At 42.7% G+C, this 27,273-nt stretch overlaps 1 protein-coding gene across 3 annotated transcripts in view; it reads left to right on the forward strand.

Annotated features, from left to right (window-relative positions):
- The window catches only part of LOC117364093 (cat eye syndrome critical region protein 2), a 321,538-nt gene extending 294,932 nt beyond the window's left edge, over window positions 1–26,606 (forward strand). For 2 of the 3 annotated variants that reach the window (XM_033952931.1, XM_033952929.1), the window contains exons 17-19: window positions 6,959–8,384; window positions 15,753–15,843; window positions 22,190–26,606. In XM_033952931.1, coding sequence (XP_033808822.1) covers window positions 6,959–8,384; window positions 15,753–15,843; window positions 22,190–22,195 — 1,523 coding nt within the window. In that variant the 3' untranslated portion in view covers window positions 22,196–26,606. The remainder of the gene's footprint in view (window positions 1–6,958; window positions 8,385–15,752; window positions 15,844–22,189) is intronic. The other variant, XM_033952930.1, reaches the window with a different exon arrangement.
- Window positions 26,607–27,273: the final 667 nt, after the last annotated feature.

Consider the following 27,273-nt stretch of genomic DNA (forward strand, 5'->3'; position numbering starts at 1 on the left):
TAGTCCTCCACGTTACCATGAGAACCTTAGTATGAGTTCCATGCAGTGAAGGACTAAAAGCCGTGTGCCTGGAAATGAAGACAAAGAAAATAAAGTAGTGTGGAAGAACCACTTGACAGGAAGCTTGCACAATGCATTCAGCTGATAGGCTTATCAGAGGCTAGCATGGCTTCTCAAGGGTAGTGCATAATTGCTCAGTGATTCAATATTATAGAAGCAATCCTTAAAGCAACTTTTATACCAGTAAAATAAATTATGCAACAGTATTCATACTGTTTGCAAAAGCTTCTGAAGGGAGACCTGATGGTTTAATATCTTGGCACGGGAAAGCAGAGCCTTTCACCTCTGCATGACTGGTTCAGATTCAGCTCAGGCTAGAGATAGTGTGAAGTAATTACCAGCTGGACCTGGCTTTGCAGCTTAGGTTTTAGTGCTGCATGCTGTGATGGGGGAGTGTGGGTTCAGATCTCCCATCTGGTATCAGTGAAGCCCAGGGTGTGCTGCAGAGGTGATAACTTCTAGTTGGCAGTTTTCTGTTACTTTAAACAAAAATAAAATCTCACACATCCAACTGGTTTAGGAATTGACACTTTTTTTTCCTCATAAACAGGTCTAGAAAGCACAGTTGCTTACCGTAACAGGTGTTATCCAGGGACAGCAGGCAGATATTCTCCCATATGAGTGATGTCACCGACGGAGCCCTGGTATGGACCACTTTAAAAGTGCATCACCACTTTAAGGATTTTAGAAAGTTCGCGATAGCCCGAACCGCACATGCGCGAGTGCCTTCCCGCCCGATGAGGGCGCGCGGTCCTTCAGTTAAGAAATGCCAGCTAAGAAGCAAACCCAGGGAGGTGGGTGGGTTGTGAGAATATCTGCCTGCTGTCCCTGGATAACACCTGTTACGGTAAGTAACTGTGCTTTACCCCAGGAGAAGCAGGCAGCATATTCTCACATATAGGTGACCTCCAAGCTAACAGAGACGGTATGGTGGGAATGTTGGCTGAAGAAAATGTATGTTGAAAAACAGAGTGGCTGAAGTGCCCACCGTGTCCAGAAAAAGAATCCAGAGAGTAGTGAGAAGTGAATGTATGAACTGAGGACCAGGAGGCAGCTTGACAAAATTCCTCAAAGGTGGAGATCTAAGGAAAACAACAAAAGCTGCCAGAGCTCGAACTCTGTGGACTGTGACACAACTCTCCCGTGCCAGTTCAGTCTGAGCATAACAGAACGAGATGCAGGCGGACAGCCAGTTGAAAATCGTTCACTTGAATACAAAGTGCCCTAACTGATTTGGATCAAAAGAAAGGAAAAGTTGCACTGTGGCTTTGTCCGGTCTATGTAGAAGGGCAAAGCTTGCTTACAGTTCAAAGTAGACAAAGCAGGTACGCCAGCATGAGAATGAGGCGTAGGAAAAAACACAGGCAGAACAAGTGACTGAGTGAGAGGAAAAGTGACTACTTTTGAAAGAAACCTTGGACGTGTTCACAGAACCACCTTGGCATGATGAAAGACTGGGAAGGATGAATCTGCTACTAATGCGTAGAACTCTCTGACCCTTCTGGTGGAGGGGAGAACAATAAGAAAGACCACTTTCCAGGCAAGTAACTGAAGATGAGGTATGGTCATTGGTTCAAAAAGTAGCTGCAACAAACTGGAAAGAACTACAGTAAGGTCCCAAACGACATGTGGAGTCTGTAGAGGTGGTTGCACAGAGAAACAATCATATCATAGACCTGAAAACCAAGAGGAAAGGACTACAGAAGATCCCAAACGACAGGGGAAGGCATGAGGTGTGGTTACACAGGAAAAACCCCTGTCAGAAATTGGGAAACCAAAGGATAAATAGGAAGAAGTGACCCTCGCCTAAGAGAAAAAACTGCAAAAGCAGTGTGAAAAGAAGTCTGAGAGATATAGACTTGAGACTAGAGTCAAACAAGAGAAGAAAATAAGCCAAGACAGTGGAATTGTCAGGGGAGGTGGAACATGAAGATAAACAAGACACCGGGAAGAAAAGCGAGTCCACTTTTGATAGTAACAGTGGAAAGCGGCTGGTTCCCTGGAGGCAGCCAAAAGGCTGAGAAAAATGTAAGTAAAGGCAAACATCTTGTCAAAGGAGTTGAACCCAGGATTCTTTGGTGTAAGGCAACAAACCTTTCCTCAAGTCCAGCACTGGATGGAATCAGGAAAAAACATTGCAGATCGGGATGAGTCAGTAATTTCTGAGTCTGAGTGAACAGAGTAGGAAATATTAGAGGAGGTATGGACTCCCTGAAACTGAGTTGAAGGAGAAGGGAGTAAAGTCTGGAGCAAAAGTGGGGCAACTGGTGATTGTGTGGAGATGCAAACAAGTCCACTGGTGAGGTGCCCCATTGAGCCAAGATGGACTGGAGAGTCATAGATTTGAGAGTCCATTTGTGAAGTGGAAGAATTCTGCTGACGTTGTCTGCTAGGGAATTCTTCTCCCATGAATGCAGACAGGCTGCAAGAACAATTTGCAAGCTGTCGCACAAGCCCAGATGTTCTGGGCCTCCTGACACAACAGGATAGAGCCCATGCCTCCTTGCTTTTTGAGGTAGTACATTGCTACTTGGTTGTGCAAAGGAGGAGGACTTGAAATGGGAATGGGATACACATGTGGTATCTCTAGGGTGTAAAATCAAGGGGGTGGGGTCGTTAGAGTGGGCAGACTCGATGGGCTATGGCCCTTTTCTGCTGTCATCTTCTATGTTTCTATGACGGCAAGGAAGATGAGGTAAAGTCCTGAGGACAGAAAAACATCAGGCTAAGTGCAAGAAAACTGATGTGAAGTTTCCAATCCCTGGTGGGCCAAAGACCTGGAATCTGCAGATCGTCCATATGAGCCCCTCATGCATAAGAAGATGCTTGTGTTGTGATTACCCTGTAATGAGGGGACAAGTGAAAAAGAAGACCTCTGAATAGATGAAAGGAGGTCAGTCACCATTGAAGCGATTGCAGAAAAGGGGATGAGACAGATACATAAGCTGTGAAAGACTATCCTTTGTCTAAGACCACTGGGGACCAAGGATCCACTGAGGAGTGCAAAGATGTAGTCTTGCCAGTGGTGTGACATGAACAGGGGGGAGCCCTGTGGTCTAAAGAACCATCATCTGTCAGTTAGAAATGGTGCTGATACAGACAGATGAGAGCCTGAAGGCAATCTGGAGGAAGAAACACTCTCATGAAAGTGGTGGCTAGGATTACCCCAATGGAAAGGCTACAGGGAATTTGCCTATGAAGCCTAGAACCAGAAGAAAGGAGATGGTCTGAGATGTTGCTTGGACCGCTGTCTGAGAAAAAAATAGCCTGGATCAACCATCCATACAGAAAAGGAAAGATTAGAGAGATAATAATAATAATTTTATTCTTATATACCGATGCAACCACCACAAGCAAACACTTCATTAAGACTCTGGAAGAAAATGCCAGACCGAAAGGAAGGACCCTATACCGTTAATGACAGTGATTGATGTATTGTTGGAAGCCGGAGATAAAAGGGATAAGGGGAGGCTTCCTTGAGATCCAGGGGGCATAGCCAGTCGGTCTGAATGATGAGAAACGAGTCCTAAAGAACTGCTCAACTAGAAAAAGAGGAGAGCTCTGAGAGCCAAGAAAAAACTCAGTCCTCTGGTGTTCTTGGGAACCAAGCAGAAAAGGGATTAGAATCCCTGACTCCACTAATCGAGGAGGACTCTGCGATGGCAAGCAGCAGAAGAAGAAGGAAGGACTGGCCAAAACAGACGCTTCTTATGAAGGTGAGAAACCAGAGAGCTAAAGTGAGGAGCTCTCAGCATTGTATGAGAAATGGAAGACGGCCTCCAAAGGGACGAGAACGTTGACTATGTCTTGAAGGCAGGAAAAAAGTTGAGCCGCAAATCTTCATTGAGAAGAAGAGTGAGGAAGTGCTGTTTGGACTTGACCAGAGTGTCCCACCTGGTCTAGTGGACAGACAACTGCTGAGTAGGCATGTCCCAGCGTGTCCATGGAAGCACCAAAGAGGTGGCCCCCCAAACAAAGCGTGTTTGCTAGCCCGTCTTGGTGGGTGATGTTAAGGTCAGACACTCGAAGTCAGAGCAGATCTAGGAGACAGTAAAGAGGTGCTGGATACCACAAGCACCATACGTGCAGCAGAGAAAAGTAGACCGTGGAACATGGCAAATGTTGTATTCCAAGTAAAATGGTTAACGGACCAGTTAGACAGCAAGGGATACTCATAAACCGTTTGGGTAACCAGACCATCACGTTGCCCACTCTGCCTAGAAAAACAGAGGCCTACACCCTAGCCTGTAGAGTTGACTCTACCAGTAGAGATGCATTGAAACATCCCCAGTGATTCAAAAGATTGGGAAAAAATCTCCCATAAAATATCATGGAAGGAAAGAAGAAGCACCCTGGGTCGCTGAATATAGGGCAAAGTATATAAAATTCTGCTGCAGCCTTGGTAGTATCAAGGGAATGGCACCAGGTGCGGACAGTCCCCAAAGGAATCTGTCAGACACTACTAAAGCTGGCAAAGAAGTATGTGTAGAAAAAAAAAAAACCCTCTTTAGAGAGATTTGGGGGCGTGCTCAAAAAACCCACCCAGAGAGTCAAATCCAGGACTATACAGAATCGATGTCAGGGATTTGATGTCGAAGGCTGGAGACAGTATAATGTCTGCAGGGCCTTCGCAGACCAGACCGACACTAGCAACAGTAAAGAGGACCAGCGTCGCTTCATAGAAGGTGTCAGAACCGTTGGAGACGGTACAACCGGTGTCGAGGAACTCAAACCTGACCGATACCGGAGGAGTCAGTGTCGACAAAGGCGTCGGCATGAACAACTTAAATACAGTTGGACATGTACTCGAAGTATTGAATGAAATCTGCTGCATAAAAGGAAAACACCGGTACCACTGGCTGCGTCGCCGGTACTATCGGCACGGATCCACGCTCCAGAGATGAAAATGCCAATATCAAGACAAACATCAGGAGTGGAGTACAGAAAAGAAAAAACACCGGTACCATTGGCCTGTTAACCGGTACCATAGGTGCCGCTCCACGCTTCGAAGATGGGTATCAAGGCACTCATCTATATCGAAGCGGAGCCAGAGATGGGGGCTGATCAAGGTCGGCAGGACTTGACTCACTGCTACTATGACCTGAAGCCCAAAGGATAAAATAGTGAGCCAACTTACCTAAATAGGAGCAGGCCCAACAAGCAATGTCAATCTCGGTGTGGGCTGGATGAGCGGTGCCGGAAATGCACTGGGCACCAGGTTACAGACGTCAGTGGGTGCCAGATTCCTGACAGCGCTGAAGGGAAACTGCTTCTGAAGAACCAGCATGAGAATGCACTGGCAAAGAGAATAGCAGGGGAAGAAGAAAGTGACAAGGCCGAGGTCCTGACACTGCCAGAACCGTTGAAGGATGTCTGTGAAGACAACCACCCCAGCAAATCAATCGCCCGGATGGAAAAATATCAAGAGTTTCCTGAATGGAAAAACAGCCATGAGGTGGAGAAAAACCAATATGGTGATCCATAAGATCCCACCAAGGCTAAACCGACGACGACAAAAGAAAAAAAAAAAGAAACAAAATTTAATGTTTTGTTTTTGGGGTTGTTGTTTTTTTTTACACACTAAAAAATAAAAGAACAGAAAAACTTGACTGAAAAGTCAGAAAACTGCAAGAGCGGGAAAGCAGCGAAAAAATTTTCAACAGCCGTTGAAAATGCGACTTCTTAGCTCCGCTGAAACTAAGAAACGGAAGGACCGCATGCCCTCATTGGGCGGGTAGGCTCATGCGCGATTTGGGCTATCGCAAACTTTCTAAAACTCTTAAAGTGGCGATGCACTTTTAAAGTGGTCCGTACCGGGGCTCCATCGGTGATGTCACCCATACGTGAGAATATGCTGCCTGCTTGTCCTGGGATAATAAGAGTTTCTGTCAGGGGTAAACTGATAATAGGGCAGTGCCCAAGGGCCCACAGTAGTAGAAGCTCATTCTCCTCTAGCTTCCATCTAATGTACCATGTATATTCGGCTATAAGTTGAGAGATTTAGCTTAAAAAAAAAAAAAGCAAAAGCACTAGGAAAACTAGAGTCATAACCCTACCTGGCTATCACCTCTCTGTGTGGTACCTTAAAGGTAGCTTCAGAGCTGCAGCAGTGATCCTCAGAGGCTGCTTGCGGCCTGCCCCAGAGCACGCTTTGTTTGATGGGAAAAATCAGAGTGCACTCTGGGGCAGGCCACAAGCAGCTTCTGAGGATCACTGCTGCAGCTCTGAAGCTACCTTTGTAGGTACTACACAGGGAACATGATGAGGATTCCAAGGCTACTAGAGGGAGGGAGAGAGAGGTGCTAGCTCAGGTTAAGGTCAATCTATGCACAGGTCAAGGTATTTTAGACCATTTTTAGTTTTAAAACTGCCCTCAACCTATAGTCGAGTATATAAGGTAATCATTTTTGATAGGTAGTTGGGGACCCTTTACCCTTATTGCCCTCCCTATGCCATTATGCTTGGAACCTTCCTTTGGCAAGTCCAAGACTTATCTGAAGACCCATATTTTCAGACTGGTTTTTGGAATTTCTGAATAGCGGACAAGCTGGCTTTTTAGAGTATGAATATTGTCATTTACTTTCTTTACTATCATTAATAGAGCTCATTTCATTTTTAATTTTAATTTATTAACTTTTATGTAAACTGCTTTGACCTTTTTGGGAAAATGGCAGCATATCAAGATTTTAATAAAACAGTCCTTTGGTAGAGATACTGCTGCCATTCATGCTTTACCACTTTTGTGCATAAGTAAAGGACTTTGGATCTCCAGTACAACGAGTTGCTAAACTTTCACAATTTTGTTATTAAAAAAAAAATTACTCTAAATATTATAATTTATATATTAAAAAATATTAAATGCTAATTTTCTTTCTTTCCTGTTACCAAATAAATGCAGCAGCTGTTTGCCCCGTTGAACAGCTGCCACAGGTGGAGGAAGAGCCGGAGTTCGTCCCAAGTGCACAAATGCACCCAAAACTTCTACCTCATCTGAAAGTCATCGAACCAGACAGTGCCAACCAGTGTTCACCACAAGAGGGGAAATCTGGGAGTTGGGTAGCTAATGTGAGTGGGGCAGAGAGAGACAAATGTCAGCCTGTCAGGAACTGCAAGAAAGAGCGGGGTGCTGAGGGCAAAGGCTTATTTAGCAGCTCCGCGGAGCTTTCTGTGAAAGATAAAAGGGTGGTTGGGCATGAGGGGCTTTCATCTCCATCTTATATTAATAGTGAAAGCTCCCCAAGTGGCTGTGAAGAAGAGGAGAATGAGGATACAAAGAAACCACATAACAATGGTGGGAAAACCTTTCCAGAAGCTACCCTGAACTGTTCAAGACCAAGCAAAAGTACTCCTAGTATAGACTCCAGCTCCCAGAGCAGTTCTGCTGTGAATCATTTTCCCCCTTTGTATATGCCTGGCATGGAGTATCCAAAGTCAGGACATTACCATGTTAACCCAGGACTGCAAACATTCAGCCCAGGAATGAGAAAACCTCCCTCAGTATCTCACACCCAGCATTTTCCTCCTCAGGGATTTCAGCCTAATCACCCCAGATTTCACCCTGGAGTTTTCCCTCGATATCATCACCACCAGGCTGTGTCATACCCGTATCAGACATCGCCTCTCCCTCAGCCTTCTCAGCCTTCATATCACCACTATCAGAGATCTTCATACTATCCAAGTCCACAGGGCTACCCAGATTGGCAAAGGTCTGTGCAACCTCTGCTGCCCTCTGCTGGTCATCCGTCTGCTCAACCAGCATCTATAATAAGAACACCTTTTCTCAGCCAGGAGACTCCAACTAATTTACAGAGCTGTGAGATGTCAAGTACTACTCTGGTATCCCCTGGCCCGGTGGATGGCAAGCCCATAGCTACTCTTAAAGAACACCAAGACATAGGGTTGGAAGGAAAATCCCCCGAGTCCCAGGAAAGGCCAGAAAGCCCCAAAGAGTTCCTTGACCTGGATAACCATAATGCAGCCACCAAGAGACAAAGTGCTATGGCAGCTAGTGACTTAATTTATGGTGCTCCTATGTTAAATTCAGGCATGTGTTTTAATGCCACTGGTTTTCCATCCCACAGTTCAATGATGCAGAGTTCTCACTTTGCATCTCAGCATCCAGCTGATTCCTTCCAATCCAGGTCTTACCCATCCCCAGCCTCTGCCCACCAGCCTTATCATCCACCTCCAAATCAGATGAATGGTCTTGCTCAAGAGGGACCCATGTACAGGTGTCTTGAAGAAAACAGGGGGCACTTTCAGGCTATTATGATGGAACCGAGAAGCAACATGGGCTCATTCCAGGATATCTATCGACCAGTTGGGTAAGTGTCTTCACAAACCATGTGACTAAAAGCCATTTTTATCAGTTGAGTGAAGAGACTGGAAAATTGGCCATATCTGTGGTAGATATGGGGAGGTTTTAAGCAGTAGTAGACCTAGAGCAGGGATCTCAAAGTCCATCCTTGAGGGCCGCAATCCAGTCGGGTTTTCAGGATTTCCCCAATGAATATGCAATGAAAGCAGTGCCTGCACATAGATCTCATGCATATTCATTGGGGAAATCCTGAAAGCCCAACTGGATTGCGGCCCTCGAGGAGGGACTTTGAGACCCCTGACCTAGAGCCTACACTGGGTGGAAGAAAGGTGCTGTTCTTATTTTAGTGTACTTAAGAATTCCTAATCTTGGGGAGGTGAACTTTGAAATAGTTGTAGGGTGATGATCTATATATGTGTGAGTAAGAAAGGATTCTTCAGTAGGATCACCAAAAAGGGCCAAGAGCAAAGTCTATGAAATCATATAGCCTTTATTGGCACATCATAAGAGGACATGTCTGGGTTTCCCCCGAATGCCCTGGTAACCCTAAGGGTGTGGGTTCCTTAAAAGTTAATTTTAAAGGTTTCTGAGGCTAGGGACAGGGTACCCCCACCTCCAAAAACCACGTCCCTGAAATTTTGGTGTTTCATTTTTGCCTCCACGGGCCGTTTTAGGCGCAAAGTCACTATCGCGGTGGCCATATTGGATTTCATAAGCATCTATCTGTCTCAGAACCCCTTATTTTTTATTTAAAAGGGCATAGATGGACTCCTCAGGTGAAGATCCTTTGGATTCATGACAGATTTGCAGCGAATGCCTGTCCAAGGAGGGGGGGGTCATTGTTCCTCATGTGACATGGCACGTGAGGGCGAGCAGGAACTTCGGCTTCACTTCTTCTCGTGCCTCTGGAGGGATTGGATAGGATTGCCAGATGGCTTTTCAAAACCCGGCACTTTGTCCAAGTTTTGAAAAGCTTCCTCTTCGGATTCAATGTGGTGATCGCACGTGATGTCATCGCATCACATTCGCACATGCACAGATGCCCGACCGACGAGAACAGGCTGAGGGGGGTAGGGCATGGGGTGGGGATAGGTGGAACTAAGCGGGCCTTGGGGGCAAGTCTATGGGTCTGGATTGTACGCTAGTAAAATCTGGTAACCTTAGGATTGGAGCATCATATGGAACTTTTCCTAGGCCAGTGCTTTGCTCCTGAATTCATACATATGATATATGAAGCTTTTTTAAGCTATAGAATCCAGCCTGTCCCCTTGGGGGGGGGGGGTATTTCTCGGCAAGAGTGGCGCCTAGGCTGCTTCCCACGAAGGGCAAAGGGTCCCCTAGTCTAAGTCATGCTCAAGTGTCAGGGACCCAGGTAGCGCAAGATTCGAAGATGGTTGAGTCCATGTCTCTGCTTTCTCAGTCGGAGTCCTCCATGCTCTCAGATTGGTGGGCTAGACCACAGTCAGATGGCTGCCCTGGACCTTGGAGAGGACCCGACAGTGCACAGGCTGTTCAAATCATCCGCTCTGCAGGGAATCATTACAGGATCCCTCCAGGAATTAAAGCTGGAGCTACAGTGCTTGGTCATGAGCAGCACAAAGGTACAAACAACATGCTTTTCCTTACAGCCAGACATTACCAGGAAGCTAACTGACCACTGGGAGGTCCCTGACAGGCCCATGAGGGTAGCCAAGTCAATGACAACGCTCTGCCTGATGGAATTAATTACCCAGACTGAAAACCCACCTTTTTGTTATAGCCTTCAATCCATATCCCTACTCTGCCCACCAACCCAGCCAACTGATTAACCATTCCCCTTAACTGTATCCATGACATCCTGTTTTTCTATCTTGTCTGTAAGCTCTTTTGAGCAGGGACTATCTTCTTTTTTGTGACTCTGTTCAGTGCTGCATATGTCTGATAGCGCTATAGAACATAAGAACATAAATAATGCCTCTGCTGGGTCAGACCAGAGGTCCATCATGCCCAGCAGTCCGCTCACGCGGCGGCCCATCAGGTCCAGAACCTGTAGTAATCCTCTATCCCCTTCTATCCCCTTTTCCTTAATTAATAGTAGTAGTAGTAGTAGTAGTAGTAGTAGTAGTAGAATGCTGATTTCCAGCAGCTGTCTAATATGCCAAAGGTGAATTACTTAGTGGCGCAAGTTACTAAATGTACTTCCCTTCCCAGTGAAGGCAGAGAGGTTCTGAAGGACTCCCAGGACTGCAGATTGGACTTTGTCTTTAAGAGACAATTTGAAGCTGCAGCGCTAGGCCTAAAAGTGGCAGCAGCAGTGGTGTCATTTGTCACCCAAGCATGCCATTCCAAGTTCAGCCAGGTGGGAGACCCAGATGACAGTAGTGACCCCCAGCTCCTTCTGGTGGGGGTTGATTACATAGCAAATGTGGTGTATGATCTTTTCAGCATATGCCATCTCTGCCTACAGAATGTTCTGGATCAGGCAATGGGCGGGAGATTCAGCCTTTAAGGCGACTTTGAGCAAACTCCTTTTTAAAGAGCAATTGTTCTTTGGCAAGGGTCTCAATCTGATAGCCAGTGTGGCGGATCTTGAGCCAAAGGCCTTACCAGATAGCAGACTGCAGGCCTGCTCAAGAGTCCAGTCAGGGAAATTTTCATGGCTTAAGGCATTTCAACAGTACTTGGGAGCATTGGCTTCCCAGATACCATTCCAAGACCCGAGGCAGAGGTTTGGGAGTGCCAAGCACACCCAGGCATCCAGATCCTACTCCACTTCTATCCCCAAAAAGCAGCAATGACGCCAGGCCTTTAGCCCCCCTCCTCTGGTGAGGGGCAGGTTGGTGGAGTTCTCATATATGTGGATGTGGATCTGTTCAGACCATTGGGTGCTGGACGTTATTCAAGAGGGGTTACAAGCTAGAATTCTTTCAACCCCTTTTGAATCGTAGTGAATTTTCCTGCAGGAAAGCTGAACAAAGCAATGGTACAGAGACTCGGACATCTAGGAGTCACAGAGGCCGAAGGCAAATGCGACTCAGGCAGATACTCAATATACTTTATCGTGCCCAAAAGAGATTCAGACAACTGGAGACCGTTCCTGGATCCGAAGTCAATCAATGCAGCCCTCAAGATCCCCTGCTTCCACATGGAAACAGTCCGCTCAGTCATTGCATCGGTGGCACTGGGAGTCATTGCCTCCTTAGATCTGATGGAAGCTTATCTGCATACTCCCATCTTCTCAGCTCACAGATAGTTCTTGAGGTTCCAAGTACTATAACATCCTCTGCAGTTCTCTGCTCTTCTGTTTGGACTAGCTACAGCACCACGCACATTCACCAAGATAAGTCATGGTAGCAGTACACCTCCACAAGGCGGGGAAACAAGTGCACCTGTACCTGGACAATTGGCTAATAAGGGCACTGTCTGAGGTAGAGGGAAAAGCAGCTGTGGCCCAAGTAGAAACATAGAAATAGACGGCAGATAAGGGCCACGGCCCATCTAGTCTGCCCACCCCAATGACCCTCCCCTACCTTTCTCTGTGAATAGATCCCACGTGTCTATCCCATTTGGCCTTAAAATCAGGCACGCTGCTGGCCTCAATAACCTGAAGTGGAAGACTATTCCAGCGATCAACCACCCTTTCAGTGAAAAATAATTTCCTGGTGTCCCCATGCAGTTTCCCGCCCCTGATTTTCCACGGTGTCCCCTTGTCGCTGCGGGACCCTTGAAAAAGAAGATATCTTCTTCCACCTCGATGCGGCCCTTGAGATACTTGAATGTCTCGATCATGTCACCCCTCTCTCTGCGTTCCTCGAGTGAGTACAGCTGCAACATATCCAGCTGTTCCTTGTACGGGAGATCCTTGAGTCCAGCTTCTGCAGAGCCTAGGCTGGGTGATAAACTTCAGGAAGAGTCACTTGTCTCCGACACAGTGCGTTAAACCGCTAGCGTGGCTTGATAAAAGGAGCCCTTAATGAATGACCTATGACATGAAAAATTGTCCATTCTCATTACTTACAGTACAGTTTTAATTTAATATGGTGTCTTATATACCACTAAATCTCCCAAAGCATTCAAAGCGGTTTACAAAACAATTAAATTGACTTAAGTAATGGCCAAAAGTCTAATCAGGTACTTTGAATTTGCCTTTCTGTCCCAACTGGCTCACAATCTTAACTATGGTACCTATGAAAGAAATAATTACTTACATTTACCTATATAAAGAGAAGGAAGAGGAGAGAGATGATACAATAAATTCAATACTATAGGTGCGTGAAAGGCACAACAGAAGGGAAAACTTCGATATCAAAGAACCCCAAAGAAAAATTCTAAAACTAAAAGCAGGAAAAAAAAAAATAGCAAAATCAAACAAGCCCAACAAAAATAAAGCAAAAGGTTTTGTGGAAAGTTCAACCAGTTCTTAGATTGCAGATCAACGACAGAAGAAAATCAAAATGGAGTAAAGTTAAGAATACTCATGTCAAAAGGGGACAATTTTATAACTTGGCGCTTCCAGTTAGAAATACCTAACTGCCAATTCTATACCATTATGGAATGCTAGCATATGTCTGCATTGGAACATCTAAAGTTAACTGTAGATTAATGGCAGGTATAAATGGTGGCACCTCAGTGTTCCATACTATGTACCTAAGTGATAGTATTCTTTAAGTTATGCTTGTGAATTGGAGACACATCCATACCCCTCTCATGCATTGTCCATATGTGTGCCCCCCTTGCAGTTACATACTAAAGTACATAGGTGCTACCTTATAGAACTTGTATCGCACATAGGCGCACATTTGAGGTGGCAAAGAGGGGTGTAAGTTAGGTATGGAGGGTGGCAAGCCAAAATGACATTTCTACACATCGTATCTCTTCATCACTTCCCTTACCCCATTTTTAAATTAGTAAAATACACCAGGATAGGGGGGGCGCTATTGAGCTGCAACATAAGATGGATGCCTAGAAGATCCTTCTCTCAACTTTCAGAAAATTAATCTGAGCACAAATATATTCTCTAAAATTTACCTTCAAAATTGAAGATACTGCCTTACAAAATGTCAGCAAGCAAATTGGCAAAATCGGAACATCAAAATCTACTCACTGCTGGATCAAAAAGATCTAAACATTATCTGCCTTCTCCGGAGAAGCCAGCAACTAGCAAACACTCTGACATCAGAGTTAATGATCGAAGAACTATGATCGTTAAAGGATCTCATAACAAAAGACTATGAGATTATTTGTAAGCTTAAAAGTGGATTCAATTGGTTCTGGGAAAATTAGACCTGCATTTAAGCATATTTAAGGAGTACACACTGCTGTGGATCTTGACATCACTCTTCCCATCACCCCCAGATGTCCAGCAGCTGCTGTGGCAGCAAAGGAAGAACCGATTATTCCAACAGTGGTGGGGAGACAAAGCGATGGGGCTGGACAGGATCCATCCCAGGATTCTGAGGGAGCTCAGAGAGATTCTGGCGGGTCCTATTAAAGACTTATTCAACAAATCTCTAGAGACGGGAATGGTTCCTGGAGGAGAGCGGATATGGTCCCTATTCACAAAAATGGTCACAGAGATGAAGCGTGAAACTACAGGCCAGTAAGCCTCACTTCGGTTGTTGGAAAAATAATGGAAGTGTTGCTGAAAGAAAGGATAGTGAACTTCCTAGAATCTAATGGGTTACAGGATCTGAGGCAACATGGCTTTACAAAAGGTAAATTGTGCCAAACGAACCTGATTGAATTTTTTGATTGGGTGACCAGATAACTGGATCGAGAACATATGCTAGATGTCATTTACTTAGATTTCAGCAAAGCCTGTGATACAGTTCCTCATAGGAGGCTCTTGAACAAACTTGAAGGGCTGAAGTTAGGACCCAAAGTGGTGAACTGGATTAGAAACTGGCTGTCTGACAGACGCCAGAGGGTGGTAGTTAATGGAAGTCGCTCAGAGGAAGGAAAGGTGAGTAGCGGAGTCCCTCAGAGTTCGGTGCTGGGGCCGATCCTGTTCAATATGTTTGTGAGCTGAAGGGTTAGAAGGAAAAGTTTGCCTTTTTGCAGATGATACCAAGATTTGTAACAGAGTAGACACCGAAGAGGGAGTGGAAAATATGAAAAAGGATCTGCAAAAGTTAGAGGAATGGTCTAATGCCTGGCATCCAAAATTCAATGCAAAGAAATGCAGGGTAATGCATTTGGGGATTAATAATCGGAAGGAACCATATATGCTGGGAGGGGAGAAGCTGATATGCACGGACGGGGAGAGGGACCTTGGGGTGATAGTGTCCGAAGATCTAAAGGCAAAAAAACAGTGTGACAAGGCAGTGGCTGCTGCCAGAAGGATGCTGGGCTGTATAAAGAGAGGCATAGCCAGTAGAAGTAAGAAGGTGTTGATGCCCCTGTACAGGTCGTTGGTGAGGCCCCATTTGGAGTATTGTGTTCAGTTTAGTGGTAAACAAACTCAAGTTTTAAGTTTATTAAGTTTTTATATACCGCCTATCAAGGTTATCTAAGCGGTTTTATTTCAAATAAAATTTAGTATTTCTGATCTTTCATTACTTTTTATTCTCTAATTTTAAGGGTCACTTTTCAATTAAAATTTGTAATCAAGATTCATTCCATGTTATTTATTTTTCCACTGCAGCTGCTTGTGACTCAGCAGTGGAGGGTAAGTGACTTGATTGTAACTCTGAGCAATGAAGGTTTAAGTGACATGCCCAGGAGCAGTAGTGGGGGAAAAAAATAGATAAACATATATATAATTGTGCAATTAGTCTTGATTACAAATTTTAATTGACATGCAGCCCTAATTATATTTATTTCCTTTTCAAGTGTGTGATTGAGGTTTGTAGTAACCTTCTTAGTCAAATTCTTCTTGATATTTTCCTCTTTTCAAACATTTCCCTTTTGAACTTTTTTGTCATTACTGCTCAAAAAGGGTTTTCATTCTTTTTTACAGAAGGATACTTACTCTTGAATTATCATTAAACAAATCAAAATATTTTTTCTGAGGTATTTATTGAGGTATTTCTCTCATCAAGGTTAGGTTAGTATCTAGTCACATTTTGATGTACCTATCTGATTGTTTAATGTTGATGAGTATTGCTGAATTATGTATGCAATAATGTAAAATTTAAAAAAAAAAACAGATCTCAATCTACCTAGAATGGAGGAAGAAAGTCTCAGAGGTCCAGAGGTGAACAGCATATGTCACAACACCTCATATGTGGACTCAATATCTTTCATAGGCACAAAAAAACCCCTCCACATATCTAACTCAGCATGTGATGCAATGAATGAATTTAAATAATAAATCAGCACAAGATAAGTTGCAACTTTTTTTTTTCCGGTGGTGCTAGGCCAGACATGAAAATAACCTTCTTTAATGTTTTTGCAGGATGCAGGTGCAGCAGTCCTGTTTCCCTAAAGTCCCAGCAGCACCACGAGAAGAGTTGCCACAAAAGTCTTCGGCACTGCCACTGGACCAGGTGATCTTGCTAGAGAAATTTCATGAGCAATAAAATCAGGAATCACATAGAAACCATTACAAAAATAAATACAGCACCAAGGTTACAATATAATGTGTGGCCAGAATGCGTAACTAGACCCATAACAGCTGTTTAATATGTCCTATATTACCTACTAAGACCACCATAGGACACTTGATCCCAATCCTGTCATTCCAACCCAGTCTAGCTACCTGTTAATCCATCATTAGGGAAAAGCTATGTTTTCAGTGGGGGGGATGTTCCTAAATGAGTTAGGATTTTGTTCATATCTCTTCTCCAGGAAGATGGTTTCACATAATGGGAGACAATCCCACAGTATCTTATTTGTAGTCTTCATTAATTTACATTTCATAATAGTAGCTAGCATCTCCAAGGAAAGATCAGATTCCACCCGAAATAAGAGAAGAACAAATGCTGAAGCGTTTCAAAGATGCCTTCTCATTGTAATATTCATCTGATCATTAATCTCCCCAAGAGACAACAAGTCACCTTCAGTTCTCCTCAATTTTACTTTTGAGTATCAATCTCCCTTGGAGAGATAGCAGTTCTTAGATCTTCTTCACCTAACTCTTCCTTCCGTTCTTACCCTGATTGTTCTCTTTTCTTTACTTTAAATCATTTTTATTGAATATGAAGAAGTACAATTAGAATTAGATATAAAATAAATTTGTAAATGTAAACATCAAAGATTAGATTTAAATAATTTCAATTTCAACTACCAATCTCTATTCCACCAACCCCTTTACCACCCAATTTATAGAGCAATAAATATAATAATTGAAAAATAAATAAATAAATGAGTAAATAAATAATAATAACTTTATTTTTGTATACCGCAATACCACAAGTAGTTCAGAGCGGTTTACAGAGGAAGAGACTGTATACAGACAGTGATGTTACAAAAAAAGTCTTTCAAATTACATTAGCAAGCCAAGAGTAGTCAGGATTTATCCGGAAGCATTTCAAAGATACAACAAGACAGGAAAGGAGTCAGAGAAATTTATCAAAGAGATCTATCAAGCAATCTCTTGTACATACAGCCCTTCAAGGATGGGAAAGCAAACAGGTAGGCACTACATGTGCAAGTGGTGCCTGGAAATTCAAAATGGTGCGACAGGTAGACTGGGGTGAACCTGTTATTGTTTTGAAGCAGAGGCAGGCAAACTTGAAAATGGCCCTTGCTTCCACCGGCAGTCAGTGTAGTTTTTTGTAATACGGGATTACATGATCCGATTTTTTTGAGACCATAAATGAGACGGACGGCAGCATTCTGAATGACTCTCAATCTTTTGATGGTTTTCTTAAAGGATCCCAAGTATATAATATTGCAGTAATCTAAGATGCTTAATATCAGAGATTGAACCAGCAGTTGAAAAGAGAGGAAGTCAAAATAGTGTTTAATGGTACGGAGTTTCCATAAGGTGGAAAAACATTTTTTAACCTGAGCATTAGTGTGGTCTTCAAAAGTCAAGCATCTGTCCAGGATGATTCCAAGGATTTTGATAGTAGAATTAATTGGGTAATCTAACCCGTTTAATCTCAAAGAGGTATTCATTATCTTGTAATTAGGACTTGCCAAGAAAATCTTGGGTTTTTCTGAGTTCAGTTTTAATTTAAATTGCGTAGTCCATTGTTCTACCTTAGTGAGGACAGAAAAGAGGTGAGTTGTTCTGTCTCTTGCGTCAGTGAGGTTATGGGAATGATAATTGTAATGTCAACTGCGTATATATACGATTTCAATTTTAAGTCAGATAGCATATATCCCAGTGATGCCACGGAGACATTGAAAAGTGACGGGGAGAAAGGGGAGTCCTGTGGAACTCAACAAGGATTACACCAAGAGTGAGAGAAGGTTCCTTCACTGTGAACCTGGTAGATGCAGTTTTTTAAGAAGCCTGTAAACCAATTCAGTACCTGTCCAGAAATGCCAATAGAATCGAGGCATCTAAGCAGAATGTCATGGTCAACAAGGTCAAAGGCACTGCTCAAATCAAACTGAAGTACCAGTGTGCTTTTTCCCAGGGAAAACAAATAGAAAAGGTAATCAGTCAGCGAAGCTAAGACTGTTTCCGTACTGTAATTTGTGCGAAAACCAGACTGAGAGTCGTGTAGAATACTGAACTTCTCTAAATATTTAATGAGATCAATGTTAACCAGTCCTTCCATTAGTTTAAGAAAAAGTAGTATGTTGGCAATAGGTCTGTAATTGGCAGCCAACACAACTGACTCCTTGGAGTTTTTAATAATAGGAGTCACAAGGATATGGCCAAGTTCCACCGGAAAATAGCCAGTACACATACATAGAGAAACCCAGTTGAAAAGTTCAGCTTTGAAGGGAAAGGGAGCTGATTTCATGATAGTTGGTGGATAGTTCTCTAATAGGCAATTGGATTTTGCATATTTTGAGTAAAGCTTGAGAAATTGGTTTTTGAAATGATTCCAGATCATATCAGCAGTTGAGCCTTCATTTTCTAAAGCAAATTGATTGATTGATAGATCTATGCTTGTACCTACGATCTCAAATTATGAATTTTTGTGGCAAAGTAGTCAGCTAAGGTTGCAGCGGAGGGTGGGAGATCTGTGTTAGAACGTTTATGTAGATCAATATCAAACAGAGAATTGACTATTCTGAAAAGTTCTTTGCTATTCAATGTATGAGAATTAATTGTTTGGGAATAATGTTTACAGCGCTTTTCTTTAATCATTCTTTTATACTCTTTAACCTTTAGTCGCCAAATAAGTCTGTCCTCATCATTCCCTGATTTACACATATTCTTTCCAATTTACGTACTTCACGCATTAGAACTATTAAATCAGTATCATACCAACTGTCTGATAAACGATGTCTTTTCCTGCATAATTTCAATGGTGCAATATTGTTTAGAACCTGATCACTAAAATTTTTCCATCCTAGGATAAATTTGGATCTAAGTCTGAGTTAGATATTAATAATAATAATAATAATAACTTTATTCTTCTATACCGCCATAGTCGAAAGACTTCTAGGCGGTTTACATTCGAAGAAGGCTGGACAATCAGCGAGATACAGGATGTAAGAAGAGAGGGTTACATAAGAATTAGGTAAAGGAACAGTAAAAATAAACAGCGAAATTACATCGAGGTAGAGAGGGGGAGAATATATCATTTGGAGGCTTCTGTTTAGGAGATGAATTTGTCAAACAGAATGGTTTTGATTGATTTTCGGAATGCTGATACTGGGCTATAATCTATTAAGGAAAGATGGTGTAGGAAGAAATACAGGAGGAGTGGCATTATACTGTATGTTAAAGATAATATTGAAGAAACAGAATTGCAGGATTTAGGGGGTAGGGGAGAAGCACTGTGGGTTAATCTGAAAAATATATCTATTTACATTGATGTGATATACAGGCCTCTTTCACAGGAAGAAATGGGCAGAGATTTACCTGAAGACTCTCACAATATGGGTATGAAAGGGAATATGCTCCTAATAAGTTATTTCAGCTATAGTGCGTCCAAAATTCAACTGGGTTCAGTTGTCCTCTTGTCATAAGAACATAAGCCGTGCCTCTGCTGGGTCAGACCAGAGGTCCATCATGCCCAGCAGTCCGCTCACGCGGTGGCCCATCAGGTCCAGGACCTGTATAGTAACCCTCTATCTATCCCCTTCTATCCCCTTTTCCTTCAGAAAATTGTCCAATCCCTTCTTGAACTCCAATACCGTACCCTGTCCTATCACGCCCTCTGGAAGCGCATTCCAGGTGTCCACCCGTTGGATGAAGAAGAACTTCCTAGCATTGGTTCTAAATCTGTCCCCTTTTAATTTTTCCAAATGCCCTCTCGTTCTTGTAGTTGTCGAAAGTTTGAAGAATCTGTCCCTCTCCACTTTCTCTATGCCCTTCGTGATCTTGTAAGTCTCTATCATATCTCCTCTAAGTCTCCACTTCTCCAACGAAAATAGCCCGTCTCTCTAATCTTTCAGCGTATGAAAAGTTTTCCATACCTTTTATCAAACGTGTCGCTCTCTTCTGAACCCTCTCTTTGAGATTATTCCTTGGATACATTTTGGGCTGTTTTTAAATCCAGCATAATTCAAAATTACATAGAAGGTAGTCCAACCAAGGGGTGTTAGTCCAGGTTTCACCTTTAAAATTTACATTGGGGGTAGTTGAGGCATTGGAAAGAAATGTAATTAAATCTAAGTGGTGACCTTTCTGATGGGTTTTAGGCGGAGATGGTTTAGAAAAGCCTAGAGATGTAAGGAAGGAAAGTAGATCAGTTACGTTGGAATTCTCTTCCTGCTCGAGGTGTAAATTAACATCGCATGCTAAAAAAAATTGTAGGCACCGGCTACCGAGTTTGTAAGGAGGAATTCGTAGAGTTCCTCTTTTACTAGGTGCCATTTGTTAGGGGGCATATAAAATATCGTGATGATCAAATTATCTTTACAGTCCTCTTTAGATATTTTGCAAGTGAGAATTTCCAGATCATTGGTTAGTATAATGAATATATCTAACCATATCCCCTTCCAGAGCTGCATAAATATGTAAATATAAATTTTTTTTTTTTATTCAGGTCTTCCTGACAAAACATGACTGTGAACAACTGGAGTCAATGTTTCTAAAAATGGTTTCCAAATAATAAGTAAATTTCAACCTTGTTTCATATCCCAGTCAGAAACGGACATAGCTTCCATGAGTACTAGATATAACATTCCTGCTCTCCAATGACCATAATTTGGTCCTGTAGGTCCCTGAAAGAATCACCCTTTTAAAAAAATATCTTTAAGACCCTTAGGTACTGGATGCTGTATATCAAAAAGCCAAAATAAGCTGTAACTATTATAATGCCATTTAACATGCTACTAACCTTGGAAAAAATCTCTGACCAAAGCAAATGTAGTTCCTGCCCGCTTTCCCTAGTGTGTTTAGTACATCATATAAATCCCAAATTTAGGGATTCCTTTTACAAAGGTGCGCTAGCATTTTTAGTGCACGCATAGGATTAGCGCGCGCTACCTGAAAAACTACCGCCTGATCAAGAGGAGGCGGTAGCAGCTAGCGCGCCCGGCATTTTAGCGCGTACTATTCTGTGCGTTAAGGCCATAACGCACCTTTGTAAAAGGAGCCTTAAGTGTTTGTATTTTAAATATTGTTTACTTTTTATTTTATGTAACTCTAGAAACCAAGGAATAGGCGATCATATCAAATTTTAATAAAAGTAAACTAAAAAAAACTAAATTCTGAACGTAAAGCCCAATTATGCATTGAGGTGGTGATTGTTGGGTTTCTCAAAATCTCAGAGGGGTATCTAGGGAACATGAAGGTAATTGAGGGCATAAGGCTGAAGATTTGCCTAGGGCAGTGGTCTCCAGTTCACAACCCCCTGAAGCCCTCAAACAGTTGGCTGAAATGCTGTGCAGATCTTGTAAATGCTTTAATTTCAGTCATAGAAACATAGAACATGATGGCAGAAAAGGGCCACGGCCCATCTAGTCTGCCCACACTAATGGCCCACCCCCTAACTACCTCCATGAAGAGATCCCACATGTCAATCCCATCTTTTCTTAAAATCTGGCACGCTGCTGGCCTCAATTACCTGTTATGGAAGATTATACCAGCGATGAACCACCCTTTCGGTGAAGAAATATTTTCTGGTGTCGCCATGAAATTTCCCACCCCTGATTTTCAACGGATGCCCTCTTGTTGCTGTGGGTCCTTTAAGGAAAAAGAGATCCTGTTCCACCTTGATACATCCTGTGACATATTTGAATGTCTCAATCATGTCTCCCCTCTCTCTGCGTTCCTCAAGTGAGTACAGCTGCAACTTACCCAGTCGTTCCTCATACGGGAGATCCTTAAGTCCTGAGACCATCCTGGTGGCCATTCGCTGAACCGACTCAACTCTCCGCACATCTTTTTGATAAAGTGGCCTCCAGAATTGTACACAGTATTCCAGATGGGGTCTCACCATGGATCTGGTGTCTCATTTATGGAATTTGCTACTGTTGACAATCCAAAATGAAGTGAGATTTTAAAATATATCCTTGAAGTGTTGTAGAATCAATATTAAAGTTAATTTTTAATGTTTGATACCCAGGCTGAACAAGCAGATCAAGGCAGTTTACAAAATTAGTAGCATGGGTAAGCTTGAAATCTTTTTGTTGGCCCTCAGAGCCTTCTTGCATTCACATGGTGACCCTTTACATGAAAAAGGTTGGAGACCACTTGCCTAGGGTATGTCATACCTTTCTACCAACCCCTACCATGATTTTCATTGCTCTTGGATTCTTGTAGTACTAAGATTGCACTATGAAGCTTTACTTTTGTCCTTTTTATCCACACAGAGCTAGACCAGTGCCTATCTTCAAGGAGCAGAAGAAGCATCTATCAGACTGGCCCTAGGGAAGCATTAGAAGCATGTTGAAGTTGCAGTTGCCGCTGCAACTAGGACACCAGCTATTGGTGTGAAATGGAGCAGTGCCTTGGTTTCTCTTTTGGGAGTTTTGTTTATTTTCTTTTGAGCCTACAACCTCAGCATCTAGACACAATGGTTTGGCTCAGGCTATGTCTGAAACACCAGCTGTATGGTACATCTGTATCTTGGCTGCTGAAGAGTGAGAGGTGAAGACCAGAAGAGTGCCACCAGCTGGCTTCTGAATTCAAGACTATGCCTCATCTAGTATGTGTTGAGTGGGAAAGAATAGTGTTTGTGAACAGTTAAACTCAGGTATATTTTCCAGGACTGTGAGGAAGGCAGCATTGATGAAATGTAATATACTTTTATGTAGTGTCTGTAGACTTCTGAAGGATTTGAATCCAGTTTACAAAATGTCCCTGTTGCCTTTGGCTTGGGAAGGGGGTGGGTTGTTTTGACTTTTTTAAAATTTGTTGGAAGAATGTATTGTACATAGTAAAAGTGGGATGGGTGAAGGAAGGGTAGAGCTTGAAGTAAGTGAGCACTGCGTTTACCTTAATCTGTTTACAATGACATCATACCAAGTTCATTCAAATAAATAGAAGATTTGGGAGAAAAAAGTAGGTAGAAGACTATAGAAACGAGGAGGAGAAAATCAAATGAAATCTTTAAACTAGTAATAACTTGTTTGCATCGCAAACAGAATTGATTGAGCAGCAAGAAATTGATCTCCAGTACAGATTTCAGTAGCTTTCAGGCAAAGGAAGGATATTACTTCATACAGCTAGGGTCCTCAAATGTTACAATTGAAAGGCATATATTGCAACGTTTCAAGGGGCTGGAATAATTTTTGGAGTTCTGTGGGGAAAAGGGGCTCTCCCTCAGGCCGACCCTTTCAGTTATTTGGAATGCTCATGCAGATGGAGATATGGCAGATACTGTTAATATTTTTAGGAGTTTTCACACCCGCCACACCCTCCAAACCTCTAGTGCCCCTGCGTCTGCCTCCAGGAAGAGTGAAGGGTGGGTTTTTTGTGGCATACATTCTCCCTTATTGTCACATACCCCCAAAACACTTTTACTCCCTCTTCGGTTTTCTCCCATTTTTCATTACTTCTCTCTCTTTGCCTCTTCCCTCTTCATTTCCCTTCCTTTCCCCCACCATTCCATCTCTCCTGCTTATGGCTGTTGGGAACCCTGCTTTCACTGCAGCCTTTGCTGCACCGCCAAGTCCTGCTAATATGTCAGTCATGCTGAACAAATGTCTCTCTTAAATCTTTCCTGAGGCTCTTGTTTCTGCCTGAGATAGTTGCGGTATTTCATCACTTACTGCCTGCATTTCCCAGTATTTCTGAATTCCTCACCAGACTGAAACTTGCTCCCTACCACTGCCTGTCTGCTGCTTATTTCCATGGCCCGCCTCATCTACAGCAATAGTTTTTAGCAGCATTACCAATTAGTTTTACTCATGGGTCACAACAGCTGCTACAACCACTGCCAAAGTTCTCTCTGATCCCCCTAGCAGTCATAATCATGCTCCATAGCCAGACACATCCAGCTGGCTATAGTTTGGACACCACCGCTATACATCTTGACACTTAGGGCTCCTTCTACTAAGGTGCGCTAGCGTTTTTAGCACGTGCTGGAGATTAGTGCGCGCAAACCCCGCGCTAATCGAAAAATACGCAAGCTCCTTGGAGGCGTTAGTGTCCAGTGTGCGTGGCATTGTAAAAGGAGCCCTTAGTTTATACCTGGTAGAAATTTATTTTCACCGTTTGGAAAGAAGATAAAAATGATCATTCAGTAATAATGGAGGATGTTTGTGGATGGAGGCATTAAAGGTTATGAAGGGAATGGTTTAAAAATATGGGAGAGTGAGGTAGCAAAATGAAATTTATCTTCATGTGTGGTTGTAATAAACTGAGAACCCAAACAGGTATTATAGGCTAAGGAATCTGGGTGGTCTTATGAAACTACTTGGAGCAACTTCAAAGAGGATGTATTGGGTTGAAGAAAAATGAACTTGCATGTGTACACACTAGGGAGGGATTTCTCTCTAGAAACTCTAACTACACTGAATATGTTTTTATAGTTGACAGTATCTTTTTCCACTCCAATTCTCATTCCAGGGAGTCAGAAATATTTAGGTTTCCTGCCTGGGAAGAAAGTCGTGAGGAAAGGCCTGTCCAAAATTACACATTCATATGGTGCTGCCATTTGGTAAAGTGAATTTTGGACGGTCCGCTGATGATTGATTGACCTCCTTTACTCATGACTTCCTTCCTTGGTTTATTGACTTCATCGTAGAGGCCTCTTGTGGCTTTCTCTCCAGGGTCTCCTGCCTAGGCCAGGCTGCAGTTCTGCTGTCTATCCGTTAACATTTTCCCAAGTATGACTTCTCCAAAGCATCTATTGCAAACCCTGCTTTGGAAAGAAAAATGTTTCGCTTTTGCAAATTAAGGGTCCTTATAGTTCTAGTTTGCAAAAAAAAAAAAAAAATTGTTTTACATTGTGTTTGGGGGAATATGTGATACCTCTATTCCCGATCCTTTACCTTCTATTTATTTACTGTAAAACTCCACTGGTGTACTTTTGTGAGAGAGTTAATAGAAAAGGAAAAGTTGGTAGCTTTGTCCAGCTGGTGGCATTTTAGTAATGGACCGGGTTCAGTAAATGGCTCCCAGCACTATGCTATGAAAGGTGCTCTGGGTTGAACACCCTTTATAGAATAGCATGAAGCACTAATTCACATATCCAGATTTGTACACATTCATGGTACTCTGTAACACAACGCAAATTCCCAGAATGCCCCTTACCCATGCCCCTTCTGGATTTGAATCTGCAACTTTGCAAGTCGCACACACAAATCCAAATTGGTGCCAATTAATAATGGATAGCACCCAATTCTTAATGTCTTGTTACCCAGTTTAGTTGTGCACACATCTGAGGATCATGCTCAAATTTGGGCACTCTTTATAGAATCCAGGGAAATATGTGTACACCATTAGATATCTACCTCTAATGCTGTATTCTATAGCAAGCTGGGGAGGTCCAGCAAGCTTTGTATTTATTTTATTTCAGTACATTTATATATCATCTTTCATGCCCTATATCAGAGCAGTTTGTACACCCACCGCTAGGATTCTGCCCCATTTCTTTACTTTTCCCCCAGCTTAAAAATATTTTATGGTTGGTATATGATGAATACAGCATTAAAAGAGTTAAATTGCTGGTAACTTTTAAACATGCATGTTAAAGAACATATTATTAGTGCTAAAGTTGAAAATCATAGTTAGAAAGGGGAGGGGTGAGGAGAGAGGTCTTCATGGGCAGATTTAAGTGTTACCCATTTTTCTCTTTGTTTCCCTTAGTCACGTGTGCTTCCACGCACACGGCTTCCTTCACTATCTTTGTCTTCAGAATAGGAAAATAGTCTGTTGAAGCATTTACAAAATGCAGACTAAGATGTTCGAGATGTGAAAAACTAGCCATTTAAAGCTATTGTCAGATTCCTTGGATAATATATAGATTAGCGAGGCCAGACTGTAGCTTAGGGTGAGACTGGGAAGGGGGGTGTCTTCTCAAGCTAATAGAAATGCAAGAGGACTACAACATTATTTCCAAGGTCTGGTTCTCCATGCAGAGTGATGAGTACTGTTCAGGGGTATCTGTCCATTATTTTTGCCACTTTGCAGACCCAAATGTTTTGTGGAACCCTGTTTCCTGAGCAGTTATAGACATGAGTGGTTAAACTGTCTTACACCAGAAAGCCTGATTTATGGCCCTTCAAAGTAGTTTTCCAGACAGCAATCAAAAATATTGTGTAAAGATAATACTTGGGATTGCCTCTGTGTCTGTGCCTTGTTACTTCCAGTTTGTAGTTAAAGAATTTACTATATCTTTAAAATTTCTAACTTTGCTTAATGTACATTATGAGGTGCAAGTGGGCAGCCTTCTATTTGTTCAGGACCACAAAACTGGCCCACTTTTCAGGATACCCTAATAAATATTCACAGAATAGATTTGCTTGCTCCCTTCCTCAGTTGTACGTAAATTGATCTTCAGCGTATTCGTTAAGGCTCGCTTGAATTGAATGTCAAGGACTGGAGGTTCCCCATGCCTCTAATAAAGCAACCATCCTGTTGCCAGCTCCTGAGAAAGGATTTTGAATTTAAGTGCACTGACTTTCTTCATAGCAAGTATAGGAGCAATTTAAATAATACTGTCAAATAGCTTGCACACATGAACAGTTCAAACACTGCTTATGTTTTCAGTGTGCATCTTCGTCTAGGCCAGGGGTGTCAAAGTCCCTCCTCGAGGGCCGCAATCCAGTCGGGTTTTCAGGATTTCCCCAATGAATATGCATGAGATCTGTTAGCATACAATGAAAGCAGTGTATGCTAATAGATCTCATGCGTATTCATTGGGGAAATCCGGAAAACCCGACTGGATTGCGGCCCTCGAGGAGGGACTTTGACGCCCATGGTCTAGGCCCTTAATTAAGATCATTTAGACAAAAAATGTGCGTTTTGGCCCTGGTTCTATAAATGGCACTTGATGCGAAGCACTGCAAAGAGGAATTGTCAATCATCCACTAGAAACATGCCTAGTGGCATCTGAGCACTCTTAGGCACCAGTAGGCGTTGAAAGCTTAGGCACAATGCCATTTAGGCCAGGGTTTTCTTGGCCTAAATGAGTGTGCCTAAGTCAAACCATGTCCAAACTCTGCCCAGAATCCACCCCCTAGCCACACCTACTTGCTGGTAGGGGTCTCGGAGTAGATGCCTACCAGCTAATTCATTTTTCTCATTGTTTTTAAATGGCGGTTCAATTAAAGGCGCTGAGTAAGCCAATGACAAAAATTACAGTAAGTGCTCCTTTTACATAGCCACAGTAATCACTCCATGCCCATAGGAATTTAATGGGCATCAGAGCGTTCACCATACAGTAGCCGCTACTGTGTCTTTGTACAAGGGGCCCTACGTTAGGCACCTTGGGTCAGATTCACTAAAC

Source organism: Geotrypetes seraphini, chromosome 7, assembly GCF_902459505.1.
Source record: "Geotrypetes seraphini chromosome 7, aGeoSer1.1, whole genome shotgun sequence".
Classification (NCBI taxonomy): Eukaryota; Metazoa; Chordata; class Amphibia; order Gymnophiona; family Dermophiidae; genus Geotrypetes; species Geotrypetes seraphini.